General features: G+C 35.8%; 1 protein-coding gene across 2 annotated transcripts in view; it reads left to right on the top strand.

The window, feature by feature from the left end:
* The window catches only part of PIBF1 (progesterone immunomodulatory binding factor 1), a 273,027-nt gene that overhangs the window by 70,421 nt on the left and 181,591 nt on the right, over window positions 1-21,015 (top strand). For both annotated transcript variants that reach the window (XR_009180643.2, XM_004468148.5), the window contains exons 7-9: window positions 7,765-7,873; window positions 8,156-8,337; window positions 9,639-9,764. Coding sequence is in view for 1 of the 2 variants with exons in the window: in XM_004468148.5 (XP_004468205.2) it covers window positions 7,765-7,873; window positions 8,156-8,337; window positions 9,639-9,764 (417 nt within the window). In the remaining variant the exon portion in view is untranslated. The remainder of the gene's footprint in view (window positions 1-7,764; window positions 7,874-8,155; window positions 8,338-9,638; window positions 9,765-21,015) is intronic.

Here is a 21,015-nt window from a genome sequence, read left to right as displayed (position 1 = left end):
TAAGAGGCAGTTAATGATAAATATCAATATCCAAGAAGAACAGTGCACCCCAAACAGAATCCAAATAGACCTATTCTGAAACGCCTACTGTTCAGAATGATGAATATCAGAGCTAGAGAAGATTCTGAAAGCAGCAGGAGAAAAGCAAAGCATCACACACAAGGGAGCCTCAGTAAGATTAATTGCCGATCTTTCATCAGAAACCATGGCAGTGAGAAGAAAGTGGTATGATGTATTTAAGGGACTGAAAAGGAAAAACTGCCAGCTAGGAATTCTGTAGAGCAAAACTGTCCATCAAAAATGAGGGTGAGTTTAAAGCCTTCATAGACATGCAAAAACTGGGAGAGTATGTTACTAAAAAATGAGAACTAAAAGAGATACTAAAGGGAGTGCTGCAGCCTGAAAGGAAAAAACAAGGGTGAGGAACTTGCATTAAAGTGTAGAAATGAAGATTATTAGGAGAGGTAAAAAGACAAACAATAGTAAGATATGACAAAGGAAAGCCAGAGGACAAAATGGACGAAGTAATGCCTTTACCATAATAATATTGAATGTTAATGGATTGAACTTGCCAATCAAAAGACGTAGACTGATAGGATGGATAAATAAATATGAGTCATCTATATACTGTCTACAAGAGACTCACCACAGATGTGAGGACACAACCAAGTTAAAAGTTAAAGGGTGGAAAAAAAGATAATCCACACAAATAGTAACCAGACAAAGTCTGGAGTAGTGATCCTATTATAATATTGGGCAAAATTAATTTTAAATATAAAACATATAAGGGATGAAGAAGGTCATCATGTACTAATAAAAAGGGGCAATTCACCAGAAGAAATAAGTATAATAAACATTTTCTCAGCTAACCTGAGTTGCCCAAGGTATATGAGGCAAACACTGGCAAAACTGAAGGAAAAATAAATGTCTCTACAATAATAGTTTGTAGACTTCAATACACCACTCTCAGTATTGGATAGAACATCTGGACAGGGTATAAATAAACAGCAAACTTGATAATATAAATGAACTGGACCTAACAGACATTTATAGAACATTATACCTAAAAACAGCAGGATGTAGATTTTTACCAAGTGCTTATGGATCCTTTTCCATCATAGACCATATGTGGGTCACAGGACAGGTCTCAATAAATTTTAAAAGGTTGAAATTATACAAAACACTTTCTCCGGTCATGAAGGAATGAAGCTGGAAATCAATAATGATCAGAAGAAGGGATAATTCATAAATATTTGGAAATTAAGCATTACAATCTTAAATAATCAGTGAGCCAATGAAGAAATTACAAGAGAATTCAGTAAATATCTTTTTTTTATAATTTTAAAAATTTATTTATTTCTCTACCCTTCCCCCCCCCCCGACCCAGTTGTCTGTTCTCTGTGTCCATTGGCTGCATGTTCTTTTTTGTCCGCTTCTGTTGTTGTCAGCAGCCCGGGAATCTGTGTTTCTTTTTGTTGCATCATGTTGTGTTATTTCTCCATGTGTGTGGCGCCATTCCTGGGCAGGCTGCGCTTTCTTTCGCGCTGGGCAGCTCTCCTTATGGAGTGCACCTCTTGCACGTGGGGTTCCCCTACGCGGGGGACACCCCTGCGTAGCAGGGCACTCCTTGCACACATCAGCACTGTGCATGGGTCAGCTCCACACGGGTCAAGGAGGCCCAGGGTTTGAACCACGGACCTCCCATGTGGTAGACGGACGCCCTAACCACTGGGCCAAGTCCACTTCCCCAGTAAATATCTTGAGACGAATGAAAATGAGAATATAACATACCAAAACCTTTTGCTGGGGGAGCATATGTGGCTCAAGCAGTTGAGGGCCTGCCTTCCACATGGGAGGTCCTGAGTTTGGTTTCTGATGCCTCCTAGAAACAAAAACAGCAAGCAAGCAAACAAAAAAAACAGCTTAGGGGAGCCAGTGTGGTTCAGTGGTTGAGTGCCAGCTTCCTACATACAAGATCCTGGATTCATTCCCTCGCCCTGGTACCAAAAAAAGCATTTTGCAGGGAGTGGATATGGCTCAGGTGGTTAAGCGCCTGCTTCCTAAGTGGGAGTTCATAGGTTCAGTCCCCCATACCTCCTAAAAACAAAAGAAACAAACAAGCAGACAGACAAAAAATCCAACTTGGGGGAGCCAATGTGGCTCAGTGGTTGAGCACCAGCTTCCCACATATGAGGTCCTGGGTTCAATCCCCAGTCCTGGTACCTCAACAAAAAAAATCTGGGGAGGTGGATGTAGCTCAGTTGTTTAAGCGCCCTGTTTCCCATGTATGAGATCCCAGTTAATCCCCGGTACTGCTTTAAAAAAAAATCCTATGGGTCATTGCAAAGGCAGTGCTGAGAGGGTAATTTATAGTCCTCAATGCTTACATTATTAAAAAAGGGAAGAAAGAGCTAAAATTAAAGCTTTAACTGCACACCTGGAAGAACTAGAAAAAAGAACATCAAACTAATCCCAAACCAAACTGAAATAGTAAAGATCAGAGCAGAAATAAATGAAATCAAGCACAAAAAAACAATAGAATCAACATAACCAAAAGTTGGTACTTTAAGAACCAAATCAACAAAATCGTGGCAGTCCCCTCGTTAGACTGACAAAAGAAAAATCAACAAAATCAACAATCCTTTAGCTAGACTACAAAGAAAAAAGAGAAGATGCAAATAAAATCAGAAATGAGAGGGGGGACTTACCACTGTCGCCATAGAAATAAGAGCGCTCATAAGAGGATACTATGAACAACTGCATGCCAAAAAACAGACGACGTTGATAAGATGGACAAAATCCTAGAAACACACGAGCCAACTATACAGACCCTAGAAGAAGTAGAGGACCTCAACAAACCAATCACAAGAGATTGAAACAGTCATCAAAAACCTCCCAGGAAACAACTGTGACTCAATCAGTTGGGGTCCCCTCTACCATATGGGGCACTGGGTTCGTGTCCTGGGCCTCCTTGTGAAGGCAGGCTTGCTCACATGCCACAGAGAGCCACCGGCCTGCAGGCACCACACAGTGCCGCCCGGCCCACAAGCACCACAGAGAGCCAACTCAGCAAGGCGACACAACAAAAAGGGAGACAAGTAAAAACACAGAAGAGCACGCAATGAATGGACACAGAGAGCAGACAACAAGCAAGCCACAGCAGGGGGGGGATAAATAAAAATAATAAATACAGATATGCAGAATAACGCACAGCGAATGGACATAGCAGACAGCAAGCAAGCTGCAAGGTGGGGGAGGGATTAAAAAAAAAAAAACTCGAAAGATGAAAAGCCTAGGACCAGATGGCTTCACAGGTGAATTGTAATACCAATCTTGTTGAAGCTCTTCCAAAAAATTAAACAGGAACAAACACTACAAAACTCATCTATGAAGCCAACATCACCCTAATACCAAAGCCAGATAAAGATACTACAAAAGGCGGCGGACTTGGCCCAGTGGTTAGGGCGTCCGTCTACCACATGGGAGGTCTGTGGTTCAAACCCCGGGCCTCCTTGACCCGTGTGCAGCTGGCCCATGCGCAGTCCTGTTGTGCGCAAAGAGTGCCCTGCCACGCAGGGGTGTCCCCCACGTAGGGGAGCCCCATGCGCAAGGAGTGTGCCCTGTAAGGAGAGACCCCCAGCGCGAAAGAAAGTGCAGCTTGCCCAAGAATGGTGCGCCACACACAGAGAGCTGACACAACAAGATGCAACAAAAAGAAACACAGATTCCCGTGCCGTGACAACAACAGAAGTGGACAAAGAAGACACAGCAAGTAGACACAGAGAACAGTCAACCGGGGTTGGGGGGAAGAGGTGGGAGGGGAAGGGGAGAGAAATAAATAAATAAATAAATCTTAAAAAAAAAAAAAAGATATTACGAAAAAAGAAAATTACAGATGAATATCTCTAAGGAATATAGATGCAAAAATCCTCAACAAAATACTTGCAAACCAATTGAAAAGCACATTAAAATAAGTATACACCATGATCAAGTGAATTATGGTGGTTGAAAGAGTGATTCAGCAAAAGAAAATCAATTAATATAATGAACCACATTAATAAATTGAAGAAGAAAAATCACACCATCCTTTCCATTAATGCAGAAAAGGGCATTTAACAAAATATATCACCCTTTCTTGATTGAAAAAAAAACACTCCAAAAGATAGGAATAGAAGGAAGCTTTGTCAACATGGTAAGGTGCATATATGAAAAACCTACAGCTAGCATTGTACTCAATGGTGAAAGACCATCTTTCCTGCTGTGATCAGGAACCAGACAAGGATGCCCACTATCACCACTGTTATCCAATATTGTGCTAGAATTTCTAGCTAGAGCAATTAGGCTAGATGAAGAAATAAAAGGCATCCAAATAGAAAATGAAGATGTAAAACTTTCATTATTTGTTATGATCCTATATCTAAAAAATCCTGTAAAATCTACAACAAAGCTCAAGAACTATAAGACAAGTTCAGCAGAATGACAGAATAGAAGATTAATATGCAAAAATTCAATAGCATTTCTAAACATTCCTGATGAGCAATCTGAGGAGCATATCAGGGGAAAATTCCATTTATAACAGCGACTGAAAGAATCAAATATTTAGGAGTAAACTTAACCAAGAACATAAAGAACCTGGATTCAGAAAACTATAAAACATTGCTAAAAGAAACTGAAGAAGAAAAATAAATGGAATGACATGTTCATAGACTGGAGACTAAATATGGTTAAGATGTCAGTTCTACCCAGACTGATTTACAGATACATCACAATCCCAATAATCCCAACAGCCTTTCTTTTCTTTTCTTTTCTTTTTTACAGATGGAAAAGAAAATTATCAAATTTATTAGGAAGGGTAAGGGGCCCAAAATAGCCCAAAATGTCTTTAAAAAGAACAAAGTTGCAGAACTCTCACTTTCTGACTTTAAAGCATATTACTTAGCTACAGTGGTAAAAACAGTATGGTACTGGCATAAAGACAGGTTGGCCAATAGAACAAGATTTAGAACTCAAAAATAGATCCTCACATCTATGTTCAAGTGATTTTTTCACAAGGCTGTGAAACCCTCCCAGGTGGACCAGAACATTCTATTCAACAAATGGTGCTAGCAGGACTGGATATTAATATTCAAAAGAAAGAAACAGGGCCCCTTTCTCACACCTTATACAAAAATTAACTCGAAATGGATGAAGAACCTAACTATAAAAGCAACAACCATAAAACTCCTAGAAGAAAATGTAGGAAAACATCTTCAAGATCTTTTGGTAGGCAATAGTTTCTTAAACATTACACTCAAAGCACAAGCAACTAAAGGAAAAATAGATAAAAGGGAACACCTGAAAGTAAACACTTTTTCATCTTAAAGGCCTTTGTCAAAAGGGTGAAATGGCAACCAGCTCCATGGCTGGAAGATATTTGGAAATCACACATCTGATAAGGGTTTAATATCTATGATCCATAAAGAGATAACTCAACAATAGAAAGACAAACTACCCAATAGGCACAAGACTTGAATAGACATTTGTCCAAAGGAGAAATACAAATGGTTGAGTACCACATGAAAGAATGTTCAACATCACTAGCTATTAGGGAATTGCAAATCAAAACTACAATGAAATATCAGTTCACTCCCATTAGAATGGTCACTATTAAAAAGACCGAAAACTACAACTTTTGGAGAGGATATAGGGAGATAGAAACACTTACTCACTGTTGGTTGGACTGCAGAATGTTACAGCCACTATGGAGGACTGTTTGACAGTTGAATATAGACTTCCATGTGACCCTGCAATACCATTACTAGGTATATACCCAGAAGAACTGAGAGCAGTGGCATGAACAGGAATCTGCACACTTGTTCATAGAGGCGTTAGTCGTGATTGCCAAAAGCTGGAAAAAACCCAGGTGTCCATAAAATGATGCATGGATAAACAAGTTGTGGAGAATACACACAATGGAATTTTATGGAGCTGTATAAAGTAATGAAGTTGTGAAGCATATGACAACACGATGAAACTAGAGAACATTATGTTGAGTGAAGCAGCCAGACAAAAGAGAACCAATACTGTATGTCTATGCTGTTGTGACCTAAATATATTGTGTAAACTCATGGAATTACTAATTAGAATACAGGTCACCACAAAATAGAATGAGAGTAGAGAATGGAAAGCTGAGGGTTAATCTGTAAAAAGGTAAAAAGGGATGTGTGTGAATCATTGAAATGAATAGAAATGGTTAAAGCACATCATGGTGTTTGTAACTAACAGAGCTATATGAGTATGACAGCTGTTGAAAGGGAAAGTCTTAAGGATATGTATAACTAGAAAGAAAGCTAAAAAATGTAACATAATACAACATAGTGAAACCTCATGTGAATTACAAATATGGGTAATATTGCTTATATAAGACTTTTTAAAAAGTGAAAATACAAATGAACTAGAGAGACAAAAACAATAGCAGCTCTATACATCAGTGGAAGCATAGAGAGACTGAGAGATGATGAGGTTTTTTGTTTGTTTTTTGCTTTTTCTTATTGGAGTACTGAAAATGCTGTAATAGTGATTGAAGTAATGAATACACAACTATGTGATTATACCAGATACCATTAATTGTACACTTTGGACAGATTTGTACTTTACTAATATGTACCAGTAAAATTGTTTTTAAAAAAAATGTTATAGAAACATAATAAATTCATGATTATATCTAGGGAGATGGTATAGGAGCAGTGAGGAAAATATAGAGAACTTAAGTTTACCTGTAATTCTTTTTCTTTTTATAAGCAAAACAAATTAATGCAAATATGGGCAAGTGTTAGCTGTTGTTAACTGCAGATGGCAAAGTCATGATTGTATTGCAAATATCATGCTTTGTAATAATTTTTTTACATAAGAAAATGCTCTTACCTTGTCAGCATAGAAATATTTGCATATAAAAGCACAAAATAATTATGTAATATGTATCAAAATAATAGTCATCTTTAGTTGGCTGGTTTACTGGTGATTATTATTTTTCAGTTTGTGTTTTTCTCCATTTTCAATAAATACAACACATTAATGAGAAAAAAGCTAAACTTTTTATATGAATTATTGAAAAGCTGATATAAAGAAAAATAATTCTTAGTGTCCATTTTCCATAGAAATCCCAGGTAGGTAGATGAAATAAAATGTGAATGCACTGTTCCTGACTGTAGTGGATTAGTTAAGAGTTAATAAATCCACTTTTCTGCTTATTTTTAAGATACTCGCTGTAGGTTTTAGTCTAATTCTTGGTTTTTCTGTTTTTGAAGAGTGAGATGGCCTGGAATGGATATCACAATGCCTGGGTAATCATAATTTGTGAATGAAATAGGCACAGGAATGCCCCCCTTTGTTTCTCCTTTGCGATCTGAGAGATAAATTTTAAGCATTTTTTTTAACCTAACTGAAAGTCTAGAGCCATCTATAAATTTCTTTAAAGTTTTGGCCTCAAGATAAGATTAATGAAAATTAGTGAAAAGATACCATAGTGTACCTTAGAAAGTTCTTTTATTTATTTTACTGGTTAGTGTAGTTTACATATTTATGTTTTAAATTCATATTTAATGAATGTGAACAAGATTTTGAACGGCATCCCTCCTAAATTTGACAAGTAGATGTCTTATACATAGAATGAGACCACTGCACCACTGTTTTTCTCTATTTCCTTAAACATAGTAAACCTTTTAAAATGTTCTCCGTAAAAAGGGATATAAAATTTACACATGTATTTTAATTTTATTTTAATAGTGAACGTGATGCACTGGAACAGGAAGTAATTGAGTTTAGGAGAAATCATGAAATACTTGAAGCCTCTCACAAAACTCAAATTAAAGAAAGAAGTGAATTATCAAAAGAGGTAAGCTTATAGATAGTTACTTGAATTTTTTGTATAGTGTTAGATGAAAATAGGCCAGGACAGAATTGTGGGAGGACATATTCCTTTTTGATATAGCTGCCAGGTAGAAGGAACTTTTAGTAGCTCTTTTTGAATGGAAAATTGCAAGGTAAGCATTAGCCCTTTTTAAAAGGAGAATTTTTATGTGGTGAGTGAGAACATAAATGAAAGAAAATAATACAGTCAACCTTGAAAAGTAAGATAAGATTGGTCTGGATACTGTTTCTCTTTACAAATATATAGGTAACCACCTTACAGCAAACTGTTACTTTACTGCAAAAGGATAAAGAATATCTCAATCGCCAAAACATGGAACTTAATGTTCGTTGTGCCCATGAAGAGGATCGCGTTGAAAGACTTCAAGCTCAACTTGAAGAAACCAAAAAGGCTAGAGAAGAGATGTATGAAAAATATGTAACATCCAGGCAAGATTCATATTATTTTAGATATTTAAAAAGTATAAATTAACACCATCTTCTTTGAAGGAAGTTTTTGACTTTGCAGTAAGAATAGTGATTTTTTTCTTAAGATCTGTACAACGATATTAAAATAATACTTTATTTACTTAGAAGGTATTTTTAAACCATGTTCGTTCATTTTTACAGCAACTAATGAATGCCTATTTCCTTTAGATTGGGGTATAGATACTATAATTATTTGTTTATGACAAAATCTTTTTAATTCCCAAAAACTAAGATCTCCAAATAAGCATTTTTTAGAAGAAAATCTTATGTCATATGGAACCTTACTATGCTGACCTTTTCCTGACTGTGTGAAATGTAAAAGAAGTATTAGGAGGCAGTATTGCATACTGTTTTAAGACACAGGCCCTAGAATCAGGCTCCTTGCATTTGAATCCTACTTTTACCTCTTCAACTAGATTTATAAGCTTGACCAAGATGCGAACTTTTATCCATCCTGAGTCTCTTTCTCTATAAATAGGGAATTATAACCAATGTAATAGAGTCCATATGAGATTTAAATATAGACATGAAGCTTTAGCACACTGCCTGGCACATAGTAAACTCTGAAATGTTTATTATGTGATATTATTTTTAATATTGCATATATATATTCCATTTATTTTATGAGTCCCTTATATACCAATAGCCCTTATAATCCTTGATTTAATTATTTTTGTCAGCACATCAAAAACTAAACAAAATTTAAATGTTATCCTTTAATGCTTCATACGTTAATAACTTTTTCCCTAGCTTATAGTATTTTTCATCAGTTTGTGCTCTTAATAATACTTGATGTAATGCTTTGACTTTTCTAAGAGATCACAGTGGCCTTGTAAGAGTCAATTAGAATCATTTTTGTTTATATATTTTTGTTGCAATTATTTGTCTCTCAACATTCACTACACAAGATTATTGTTTTTAAATTAAGTCCATTTCGAATGCATCAGTTTTCAAGCCTTTGGCCATATGCATTAAATGATAGTAGTAAAATTTTCTAAAGATGAATAAATATTAAAAGGTAATTACTAACATTTTATATAGTAATTCTTTTAGTTAGACATGTTTAACAAGTTGAGACCATAGATGGCACTAGTTTGGAACTGTATTTTTAGGAATTATAAAACTTATATCCAATAGCTAAGTTTTCAAGTAACTTTGTACACCAAGCATATTGAGGTAAGATACTAAAATCTTACATGAAGAGGAAAAGCCTATTTATTTTACAAATAAAATTCACAGAAATTCCTTTTGACTCTTTACAGAGACCATTATAAAACAGAATATGAAAATAAACTGTGTGATGAACTGGAGCATATCAGATTGAAAACTAATCAAGAAATTGATCAACTTAGAAGTGCCTCTAGGGAAATGTATGAACGGGAAAACAGGTAAAAAAAAAAATAGGATGCATAGTAGTTGTATTTCTCTTCATTTGAAGGTTATAAGTTTTATTGAAATTTAACTCTTGTTTCTATGAGGTGATGTCTTTTTTAATACTTTTTAAAAAAATATGCCATACGTCTAAATCCAAATAAAATAAGAACATTAAAGTTACAGGAGCTTTGATAGCTAACTTAGAACAAAGTTTATCAGACTCTAGTCTAATACTCTTTACTCTGGTAAACATACTGTGTTCATTACCCTGGTAACTTGTCTTTTTGCCTTGACCTCAGTTGAGGGTAGATTTGAAAAAGAAATTAGTACAAAGGGATACCAGTAGTTCATCCTCTAACATGCAGGTGATTTCTCCTCAAAACTTTTTGAAACCTGAAGAGTTATATAAAATGTTATGTGTGCCTCACTTAACTATTAACCCTGAAGGATGTCATATTAGATAATTCTGAAGAAGGATCATATTATTTCATGCAGTTTTATTTAGATCAGTAAGTTAGTGATTGGCCATACTTAGGGACAATAAATGCTGTTTATTACAATAGCAATAAGTCACATTATAGTTTGTGTGGTTTTTTAAAGCTTGTATTAAGGAGAAAGTAATTTTGAGTTGACTCCATTGTCATACTAGTTTATCAGCATTGTTTTGCGTGTATGATATTTTCATGGTTGTCAGTGAGACTTTAAATCAAAATTAAATAATCTGTAATTAACACTGTAATATGTCATTTCTACTAGGATTATACTAACAGGAAATTTTGGGTCTCCATCCCTCAATTCCAGAGGGAAAAGTGGCTCTATTAATGCAGTATTCATAAGTTGACTACAATTTGGTGAAATATGTAAGAACTACATATGTAGAATTATCCTTTGGCTAGTAAATCAGCAAAAATAGTTTTTTAAGCAGTTTTATTGACATATATACAATACCATCTATCCAAAGTGTATAATCAGTGGCTTTTAGTATAATCACAGTGAAAAATAATTTTAAATCACTGTTAAATTATTTCAGTACAGCACATTGCAGAAGATTTTGATGGTCATGCTTAAAACCTTTTGAGTAGTGTCATTTTCTTCTTGGGTTTATTTTGTGAAAATGTTTTTTATGATAAGGGAGAATAGATATACAAATTTTTTAAGGTATGTACTTTTTATAACTTGGTACATATGAGTTAAATGAAAAATCAGATCATTATTTATTCAAATTTAGCATGCATAGATTTTTATGTACTAATTTGACCTTTTTTAAAAAGTCTGAATAGAAGTAGATACCCAAGAAAACACTGAACAAGAAAGAAATATTCACTTATGTATTTAACAAATATTTAGTGACTAGCCTCTTCTGCCAGCATTGTTTTGTCTTTTCATTGAGATTTGAATTATGACATAGTCATAGGATTATATTGATAGCAAAGAACTTTACAACATAAAAACTCTTAAGTGATTATTTAGTGCTGTATTAACAGTAAACAGACTAAATATATGCTTTGAGCACCAGCAAAACAGGAACAGAAAATATATATGTTTTCTGGGGAATAAAAAATATTTATATATTACATTAGTAAACAAAAGTTTTCATCTTGGGAAAAATTAAAATGCTATTGAGCTTCCTTATATTTAGTTGATATTTTGATATTTTTATTTTGAATTATAAGTAAGAACACCGTAGTCTTTCCTGCGATCAAGGCCTCTGAAGTCTTAAGCTAGCCTTCATAAATTGAATCCTGAGAAGATATTTTCCAATAAAACTTAAAGAAATTTTGAGCCACTGTTTAAATGACACTATTTTTTTAGTTTAGTTACTTTGTTGTAATTATTCTCTTTTTAATCGTGTATATGGTTGCATGTATATATATAAAATACAAGTAATTCATAACTATATCTTTTAAAATGTACATTTAACAAATATTTTCAAGTTAAATACCCAATTAAAAAAGTAGAATATTGCTAATGCCTCAGAAATATGTTTGAAACCCTTCTTGCTCCCTTCCCATAAAGGTAACTGTATTTGGATTTTAATGCTAATCACTTTCCTGCTTTTCCTTATATTATTATCTAAATTACCACTAAATATGCATCTCTGAAAAATATAGTTTAGCTTTTCATATTTTATTTGTATACTATATGGAATCATGTTGTTTATATTCTTTTGAGGCTTCGGTCACATAACCTTATGATTTCAAGATGCATTGCTGTTGTATTTTGTTGTTTATCATGTTCATAACTAATGCCATTTTTATAAATGTGCATGCTTAGGGCAGCAGAGTCATTAGGAGATTAGAGAGAGCTATATAAAGAGAAATTAAAGACTTCCAAAGGCATTCTTCATCTTTTTCAAAATTTTACTTGGTTCTAGCCCTCTATTAGGAAAGAAAAATCATGTAACGTGGCTGCTTGTTCTTAGGCCTCAAAATGTTGACTAAAAAAGAGATTTACTCCTACCATATGCTAAGCTTTATGCTGGTAAATTTACATCTGAGCTCTCCTGTAGTTCTCAGAACAAGAAATTCATTTAGCAAATATTTATTGAGACCTACCTGTGCCAGATCCTATGCTAGATACCAGAGATACTCTGATGACTTTGCCTTCATGTAGCTGATAGTCTAATGGGGGAAAAAGACAAAGATAGAAACAATTATCATGAATATATTGATAATGGAGAAAAATTACAATATAGAAAGGGTGAGAATACTTAGACAGAAGGTATACCCAACCCAGCCTTGGGAGAAATCAGGGGAGACTTTATGGAAGAAGAAATACTGATGCTGACACCTGTGTGATGACTAAGAATAAGACTACAGGTTGTGGGAAGGAAGAGAATTGGGGGAATGTACAACATAAGTGAAACCTGGAGGAAAGATGAAATGAAAATGGCTAGAGCTTAGACAGGTAGGCTGAGAATTTTAAGAGATGAAGCAGGAGAGGGAAACAGGTCCAAATCATGCATTTGAATCATTGTCTTAGACCAATTGGAAACAATTGAAAGATTTTTTAAGAAGAGGAGTGATATGATCTGATTTTATGTGAAAAGACCACTCTACATTGTGGAGAGTAGAGTGGAGGGACATAACGCCATAGACAAAGAGGCTACTTTTAGAGATTGTTTCCAAGGTCAAGATGAGAGACAATGATGGAACTGAAATCAGTTGAGATGGAGAGACTGGACAGATTGGAGAAATGATCAGGAGGAAGAAGAACAGGATTCAGAGATGACTTTGGATTGGGCAACTGAGTAGATGGTTATACAGTTCTGAAAAACATTAGGAAAAGATAAGGCTTTAATAGGAAAACATGATAAATTGAGTATCTCACTTGAAGTGTCATGTGAGATGATCCAAATGGGAAAGTTGACTAGATATTTGGCTATACGGTTCTGAACCTCAAGAGAAAGCTCAGGGCATGAGAAAGTCCTGTGGTGATACTTCTGTTTCACAAGTAAGTACTGTTAGTCCTGGGAGTCAATTCTGTTATGGATTACATCAATTTATGGGATTATTTTTATGGTAAATGAATGCATGGTTATTTCTGAACAATCCACATAGCTGCATAAACTTTGGTATGCAGGCATGCCTCAGAGATACTGTGGGTTCAGTTCCAGATCACCACAATATTGCAAATATCACAATAAGTGAGTCACACGAAATTTTTGGTTTCCCAGTATATATAAAATTTATGTTTACTCTGTATTGTAGTCTTTTAAGTATGCAATAGCTTTTTTTTAACAGATCAATTTTATTGGTACAAATTAATAAAGCATACAATTCACCCAAAATGTACAATCAGAGGTATTTTGTATAATCACATAGTTGTGCCTTTGTCACCTCAATCATCATTAAAGCATTTCATTATTTTTATAGTAATAATAATGAACAAAAACTAACAAGAAAATTCTTCACTCCTTTCTCTCTCTATGCTTCCCCTGCTGTACATAGCTACTATTTCTGGCTATTCTTGCACATTATTTTTTTATTAAGGAGTTTTATTGAAATATGTTCATATAGCATATGATCTATCCCAAGTGTACAATCCATGGCTTTTAGTGTAATCACAATGTTGTGCATTCATCACCACAAAAAATTTTAGAACCATTTCATTACTCCAAAAAGAAAAACTGCACACCCCTTAGCAGTCCTTCCCCAGCCCTACATAACTACTAATCTAACTTAGTCTTTATGAATTGAATTATATTTACATTTTATATAAATGGAATCATACAATACATGTACTACTTTGTGTCTGGTTTCTTTTACTTAATATATAAAAATGCACATATCTTAATTTAAAAATACTGTATTGTAGGAAGAGGACGTGGCTCAACTAATAGAGCCTACCATATGGAGGGTCCAGGGTTTGATACCCAGGGCCTCCTGATCTGTGTGGTAAGCTGGCCCAGACTGAGCGCTGCCACACGCAAGGAGTGCCATGCCACGCACAGGTGTTTTCTGCGTAAGGGTGCCCCACGTGCAAGGAGTGTACCCCGCAAGGAGAGCCGTCCCATGTGAAAAAGCACAGCCTGCCCAGGAGTGGCATTGCACACACAGAGAGCTGACACAGCAAAATGATGCAACAAAAAAGAGACACAATTTCCCAGTGCCGCCTGACAATGCAAGCGACACAGAAGAACACACAGCAAATGGACACAACAGAGTAGACAACAAGAGGGAAGGGGAGAGAAATAAATAAAATAAATCTTTAAAAAAAATTCTGTATTGGGAAGCGGATGTAGCTCAAGGAGTTGGACGCTTACCTCCCGCTTGGGAGGTCCCAGGTTTGGTTCCTGGTGCCTCCTAAAGAAGACAAGCAAGACAGTGAGCTGACATGATGGGCTGGTGTACCAAGCTGACACAACAAAGAGACATAACAGGTGGGAGTGGAGGCGGCTAAAGCCATTAAGCTCCTCCCTCTCATATGGGAGGTCCCAGGTTCAGTTCCTGTTGCCCCCTAAAAAGAAGAGAAGCACACAATGAACAGACACAGAGAACAGAGAGCGAGTACAAAGCAATGGGGGCAGCTAGAGAAATTTTTTTTTTAAAGAAAAAACAATACTTTATTGCTAAAAATGCTAGCCATCATCTGAGCCTTCAGCAAGTCATAATCTTTTTGCTGGTGGAGGGTCTTGCCTCAGTTGATGGCTCAGAGTGGTGGTTACTGAAGGTTGGGGTGACTGTGGCAATTTCTTAAAATAAGACAAAATGAAATCTGTCCCAGCAATTAACTCTTCCTTTCATGAAAAATTTCTCTATAATATGTGATGCTGTTTGATAGCATTTTACCTACAATAGAACTTTCAAAATTGGAGTCAGTCTTCTCAAACCTTCCTTCTGCTTTATCATCTAAGTTTGTGTAATCTAAAACCTTTATAGTCCTTTCAACAATGTTCATAGCATCCTCACCAGAAGCAGATTCCATCTCAAGATACCATTTTCTTTACTCCATAAGAAGCCAACTCCTCATCTGTTAAAGTATTACAGTATCTGTTAAAGTATTACAGCAATTCAGTCAAATCTTCAGGCTCTAATTCTAATTCTCTTGCTATTTCCACCACATCTGTAGGTACTACCTCCATTGAAATCTCAAACCCCACAAAGTCATCCATGAGGGTTGGAATTCACTTCTTCCACACTCCTATTAATGTTAATGTTTTGACTTCCTTTCATGAATCATGAATTTTTTTCCCAGAAAAAGTTAACAGGTTTATTTATAATTGTTATAAAGTTGAACTGTTGAAATTTGTTCTCTGAAACATTTTGACTTGCATTAATGCTTTATGTCTCCACATTTATATTAAAACTTCATGTACAAATCAAAATTGAAAAACTGCCAATACCTGATTTCTTTATTTTCCATTCAGAATCATATACTTAGGTATCTTTTGACCCCATGGGGAAAAAGATACCTAACATTCAGAACTACCAATAACAGGAAGAAGAGAGAAAAAAAATTTTAAGAATGAAATGTTTCCCATCACAGTGGATTCTTAAGCACATTCTCCACACATGCGACATGCTAGCTGGATGTCTTTTGGCATAACTGCTACATGTATATTTGGCATAGATAGCACACAGGTTGATATCCTCAAAATAGCCAAACAAGTAGGCCTCACTTGCCTCCTGCAAAGCAACAATAGCTGTACTCTGGAAGTGAAGATCTGTTTTGAAGTCCTGAGCAATTTTTTGCACCAGACACTGGGAGGAAAGTTTACAAATCAGAAGTTCAGTGGACTTCTGATAATATTTAATTTCAAATAGTGCCATAGTACCACACCTGTAATGATGCGGTTTCTTCACCCCTCCAATAGAGGGTGCACTCTTGCGAGCATCTTTTGTAGCCAGTTGCCTCCTGGGTGCTTTTCCACCAGTTGAGTTGCAGGTGGTCTGCTTTGTATGAGCCATGGTATAGAGACCTCCTTAGTGGCCCCTTCTTCTTCAGCTGGAGCTTCGAGCAAGAGGAGGTGCTAGCATTGGTGAGTGGTGATAAACACAATTGAAAGATCCATGAATGTTCTTAATGGCATCTGAAATGGTAAGTTCTTCTCAGGAGGTTTTCAATTGACTTTGCCCAGATTCATAAGAGGAATCACTATCTATGGCAGCAGTAGCTTTATAAAATATTTCTTCTACAATAAGACTTGAAAGCTGAAATGACTCCTTGATCAGTGGCCTACAGAATGGATGTTGTGTTAGCAGGCGTGAAAACAATGTCATTGTACATCTCCATCAGAACTCTTGAGTGGCCAAGTACATTGTCAGTGAGCAGTATTATTTTGAAAGGAATCTTTTTTTTCTGAGCAGTAGATCTCAACAGTGGGCTTAAAATATTCAATAAATCATGTTGTAAACAGATGTGCCATTATCCAGGCTTTGTTGGTCCATTTGTAGCGCATAGGCAGAGTAGATTTAGCATAATTCTTAAGAGTCCTAGGATTTTCAGAATGGTAAATGAGCATTGTCTTCAACTTAAAGTCACCAGCTTCATTAGCCTCTAATTAGTGGGCCAGCCTATCCTTTGAAACTTTGAAGCCAGCCATTAACTTATTTCTAGCTATAAAAGTCCTAAATGGCATCTTCAAATAGAACGTTGTCTCATCTACATTGAATATCTTTTGTTTAGGGTAACCATCTTTATCAATTATCTTTGCTAGATCTTCTAGATAACTTGATGTGACACTTGCTGCTTCACCTTGCAGTTCAATGTTATATAGACAGCTTATTTCTTTCAACCTTATGAACAACTTCTGCTAGCTTCAAGCTTTTCCTCTGTAGCTTCCTCACCTCTCTCAGCCTTCGCAGAATTGAAGAATTAGGGCCTTGCTCTGGATTAGGCTTTGACTTAAAGGAATGTTGTGGCTGGTTTGATCATCTATCCAGACCACTAAAACTTGTTCCATATCGGTACTGAGACTGTTTTGCTTAACATTCATGTGCTCACTGGAGTAGCACTTTTAATTTCCTTTAAGAACTTTTCCTTTTCATTCACAATTTGGTTATCTGGCACAGAATGCCTCACTTTCGGTTGGTTTGGCTTTCAGCATACCTTCCTTACTAAGCTTAATCATTTCTAGCTTTTGACTTAAGATGAGAGACATGTGACTCTTTGTTTCACTTGAACACTTAGAGACCACTGTAGGGTTATTAGTTGGCCTAATTTCAATATTGTTTCTCAGGGAATAGGGAGGCCTGAGGAGAGGAAAAGATGGGGAATGAACTGCTTTGTGGAGCAGTCAGAACAAACAACATTTATAGATTAAGTTCACCTTCTTAAATGAGTATGGTTCATGGTGCCCGAAAACAATTACAGTAGCAGCATGAAAGATCACAATTCACCATACTGATATAGTAATTTAAAAGTTTGAAATAGTGCAAGAATTATCAAAATGTGACACAGAGACACGACATGAGCACATATTATAAAAATGGTTCTGATAGGACTTGCTCAAAGCAAGGTTGCCACAAACTTTAAATTTTTAAAAAATGCAATATCTGCAAAGCACCATAAAATTAAGTACAATAAAACAAAGTATGCCGGTATAATCATTTGAGAATTTCCTAATCTTTTAGTCATTGTTAAGGAAAAAGTCTGTTAGCTTCCCATGGTAACATAAATTAAGATACATTAGCACCTATTTTCTAAGGTAGTTAGTAGAGGTAGGTGGGCAAAGTTGTGGGGGAAAACAACAGACAGCTATGCTGGAGCCATAGCTACATCAAAATGGATATAACCTAATATGGAGATTCTTGGAATTGAGTCTGCTGTCCTGAAAACTCAGACAGCCATAGGACCCAGGTTGACCCATAGGTACTGAATTTAGAGTAGACAGTTGCCACCAGGTGGTGCCAAACTGCAGCCTAGGCCAGGATGGATTATAATTGCTAAGGGACTCCTAGCCATCTAGTTGTGTGTTGTTTTATTAGCCTCACAGTAACCCGGCACTGTAGTTTATGTGACTGAATCTTTTCTGAGTTGTACTTTCTTCATTTTGACAGGATTTAACTGTGGTTAGAGTTCATATCCCACTAGTCTTCCACAAGATAAAAAATAAATTGTAAATTATTTCTGTTGAAATCTTACAACCTAAAATAATTTTATTGTTTCTTGTTATAAAATATGAATTTCAGAGCAGGTTTAAGTACTTAAATATTTGTGTGTCTGATTATTCACTTGCTTTGTGCTTAAATATATAATTGTGTTGATTACTTGTATCTTATCAAAATATGCTGTTTCAATATGAGCTAAAATGGATAAAGTACTTATACTTGCATATTTGTACTTTGTCTCCTTATTCTCCCCCAGTAAACATTTTAGAAGTAAAGTTAAATAAGATTAGAAACATACGTCTTGCCTTTAGCTTACTTTCTATACATTGGAGGTTGTTGAGAGTGCCTTTTTCTTTTTTTATATGTGGAAAAGAAAGAACTCATGCCTAGCCAATCTTGGTATCTGCCTCTGCAGTCATAGCAGTAGTTTATGAAGTTAGGGAGTTTGAGAGGAAAGAGGAAGAGAGTAGAAGAAAGAAAAGACTTAAGAAAAGTCAGGGATAAGCAAGAAAAAACCTTGGGTATGTGGATACATCAAAATAATGTAGGGGAATGGATGTAGCTCAAGTGGTTGAGTGCCTGTTTCCCATAAACAAGGTCCCAGGTTCAATCCCTGGTACCTCCTTAAAACAAAGAAAGGAAAAAAACATCTCTCATTGGGAAGCAGATGTAGCTCAGTGGTTGAGCTTTTGTTTCCTATGTACAAGGTCCTGGATTCAATACCCAATACCTCCTAAAAAATTATCTGTCTGTCTGTCTGTCTAGTTGGAATAATAATGTGTATTTATGCTCTGGCTCAATGTGTGTTAATAAAGTAAGAGGTGAAGTTTAAAAATATTTAGGTACTAGAATTAGCCAGACCTGGTGACTGGCAGGAAATGGCATCAGAACTGATTATACCTTTTCTAGTTTAGTCGGATAGATAGATGATAAGGCCTAGCTATTAATTCAGGGTTGCTGACAAGATTTAGAAAAGAATATAATTAATTTCTGATCTTTTACAGATATGGCAGCCCTGACCAAGTCTAAAAGCACTCCCCTTAGCCCTCAAGTAGTCTTAAGCAGCTGAAGCCCCTCCAGTACTCTTCTCCATTTTTGCAACTGCGCTATTACAAATGTTATCATTTTCTTTTTTTACAATAAAAATCTTGGGAAGCATTATGCTAATTATCATTTTCTAAATGAACACCTTCATATTTTTAACTTAGATTTTCATATTTAGGTAACATACTAACAATAGCTAATATTTATTAAGAACCTATTATGCATCAAGCACTGTACTCAACACTTTTAATACATTGTAGAAAGAATTAGATGGGATATTTTATGAGGTTGTAGGTAATGGAATCCCAAGTACACAAATGAGGAAACTAGGACTCAAAAAATGTGTGATTTGCCCAAGATTGCAGACATTTTAATTGGTAAAACAAATACATCTGACTCTACAGTGCAATGTGGACTCCAATTTCACTGCATAAGGCTATGAAAATTGATGAAATATTTCTTACCAAAACTGTAATTTTGTTGATGATATATTTAGAAGAAAAACTTAGTCTTTTTGGAGTTTACAAATCCTTCTCTACATTTGAGGTCTCAGTATAAATCATTAGAACTTTATAAAAGCATTTCTAATTTTGAAAATTATTAAAAAGGCGTTTTTTTTTCTATAAAATGATATAATTTTTTTGGTAGAGCCTACCACTGACACTGTTCTCCTAAGTGTTCTCCACTTGTGTGCTAGTGCCCTTTCCTTTTCTCCTGTTCAAGGATGTAACTTCAGCAATTTTCCCCTTTCTGTCTTATGTTCTAATTTTTTTCCTGTTTACCAGATAATTTCCAACTGTATATAAACATGTTTTTATTTCTCCCATCTTTAAAAAACCTTTGTTGTCTCCACTTCCCCCTCTAGCCACTGCCCCATTTCTTTGCCCCCCCCCTTTGCAGCAAGAGTTTTATATACTCATTCTTTACTCCCATTTTTTAAAACCTATTAACACTTTGCCTCCATACCACTCCAACAAAGCTGTATTTAAAACAGTTGATCAATCCCTACTCCTTCATACCAAGTGAGAGGTTTATCGATCAAAGCAGGATTAATCTCTTTAGATAGGGAGGTGGGATGGCTGATTCCTTAAGCTAGATCCTTACAGATAGAACTCAGCAGAATTCAATGGTTCTGTGTCCCCACTGTCATCATTATGAGCCCATGTATTTCCATTCCAATTCTCAGGCTCCCATTCCTTCCCAGTCAGTACCCTCACTTTTTAACTGCAGATACCCTACAAGGTTGGGAATTCAATTTGCATTGTAATTCAGCTACTCACCCAGTTAGACTCTGCATTTCCTTTTTAGAAATCTCAAATCTGCAGCTACAAGAAATGAGCTTCTTTCAGGATACACATAGAAACTTCCATGCCCAAATAAGGCACATGAGTTGGGTATTTGAAACCCTGAGTTCATCCTTTTCTTACAAGTTTCTCCAGTGTATTTAGGAACAAACCAGCCATCATCATTATACTTTTCAACTTCACAACATTCTGCTAAGGGATTAAATACACTGTCATCCAGAGCCTTGCCTCTTATAAGCATTTCCATAGGAGTAGTAATGGTGATATTTTGCAAATCTCAATTGCCATTTCACACCATAGCCTATCAGTGCCCTCTTCATCAGGGGAAAGAGAGTCATTGGTAACTTTCAATCTAATCAGAGAAC

This window comes from Dasypus novemcinctus, chromosome 15 (assembly GCF_030445035.2).
Source record: "Dasypus novemcinctus isolate mDasNov1 chromosome 15, mDasNov1.1.hap2, whole genome shotgun sequence".
In the NCBI taxonomy this organism is placed as follows: Eukaryota; Metazoa; Chordata; class Mammalia; order Cingulata; family Dasypodidae; genus Dasypus; species Dasypus novemcinctus.
Note: the sequence above shows the minus strand (reverse complement) of the source record. Positions and strands in the feature narration are given on the sequence as shown.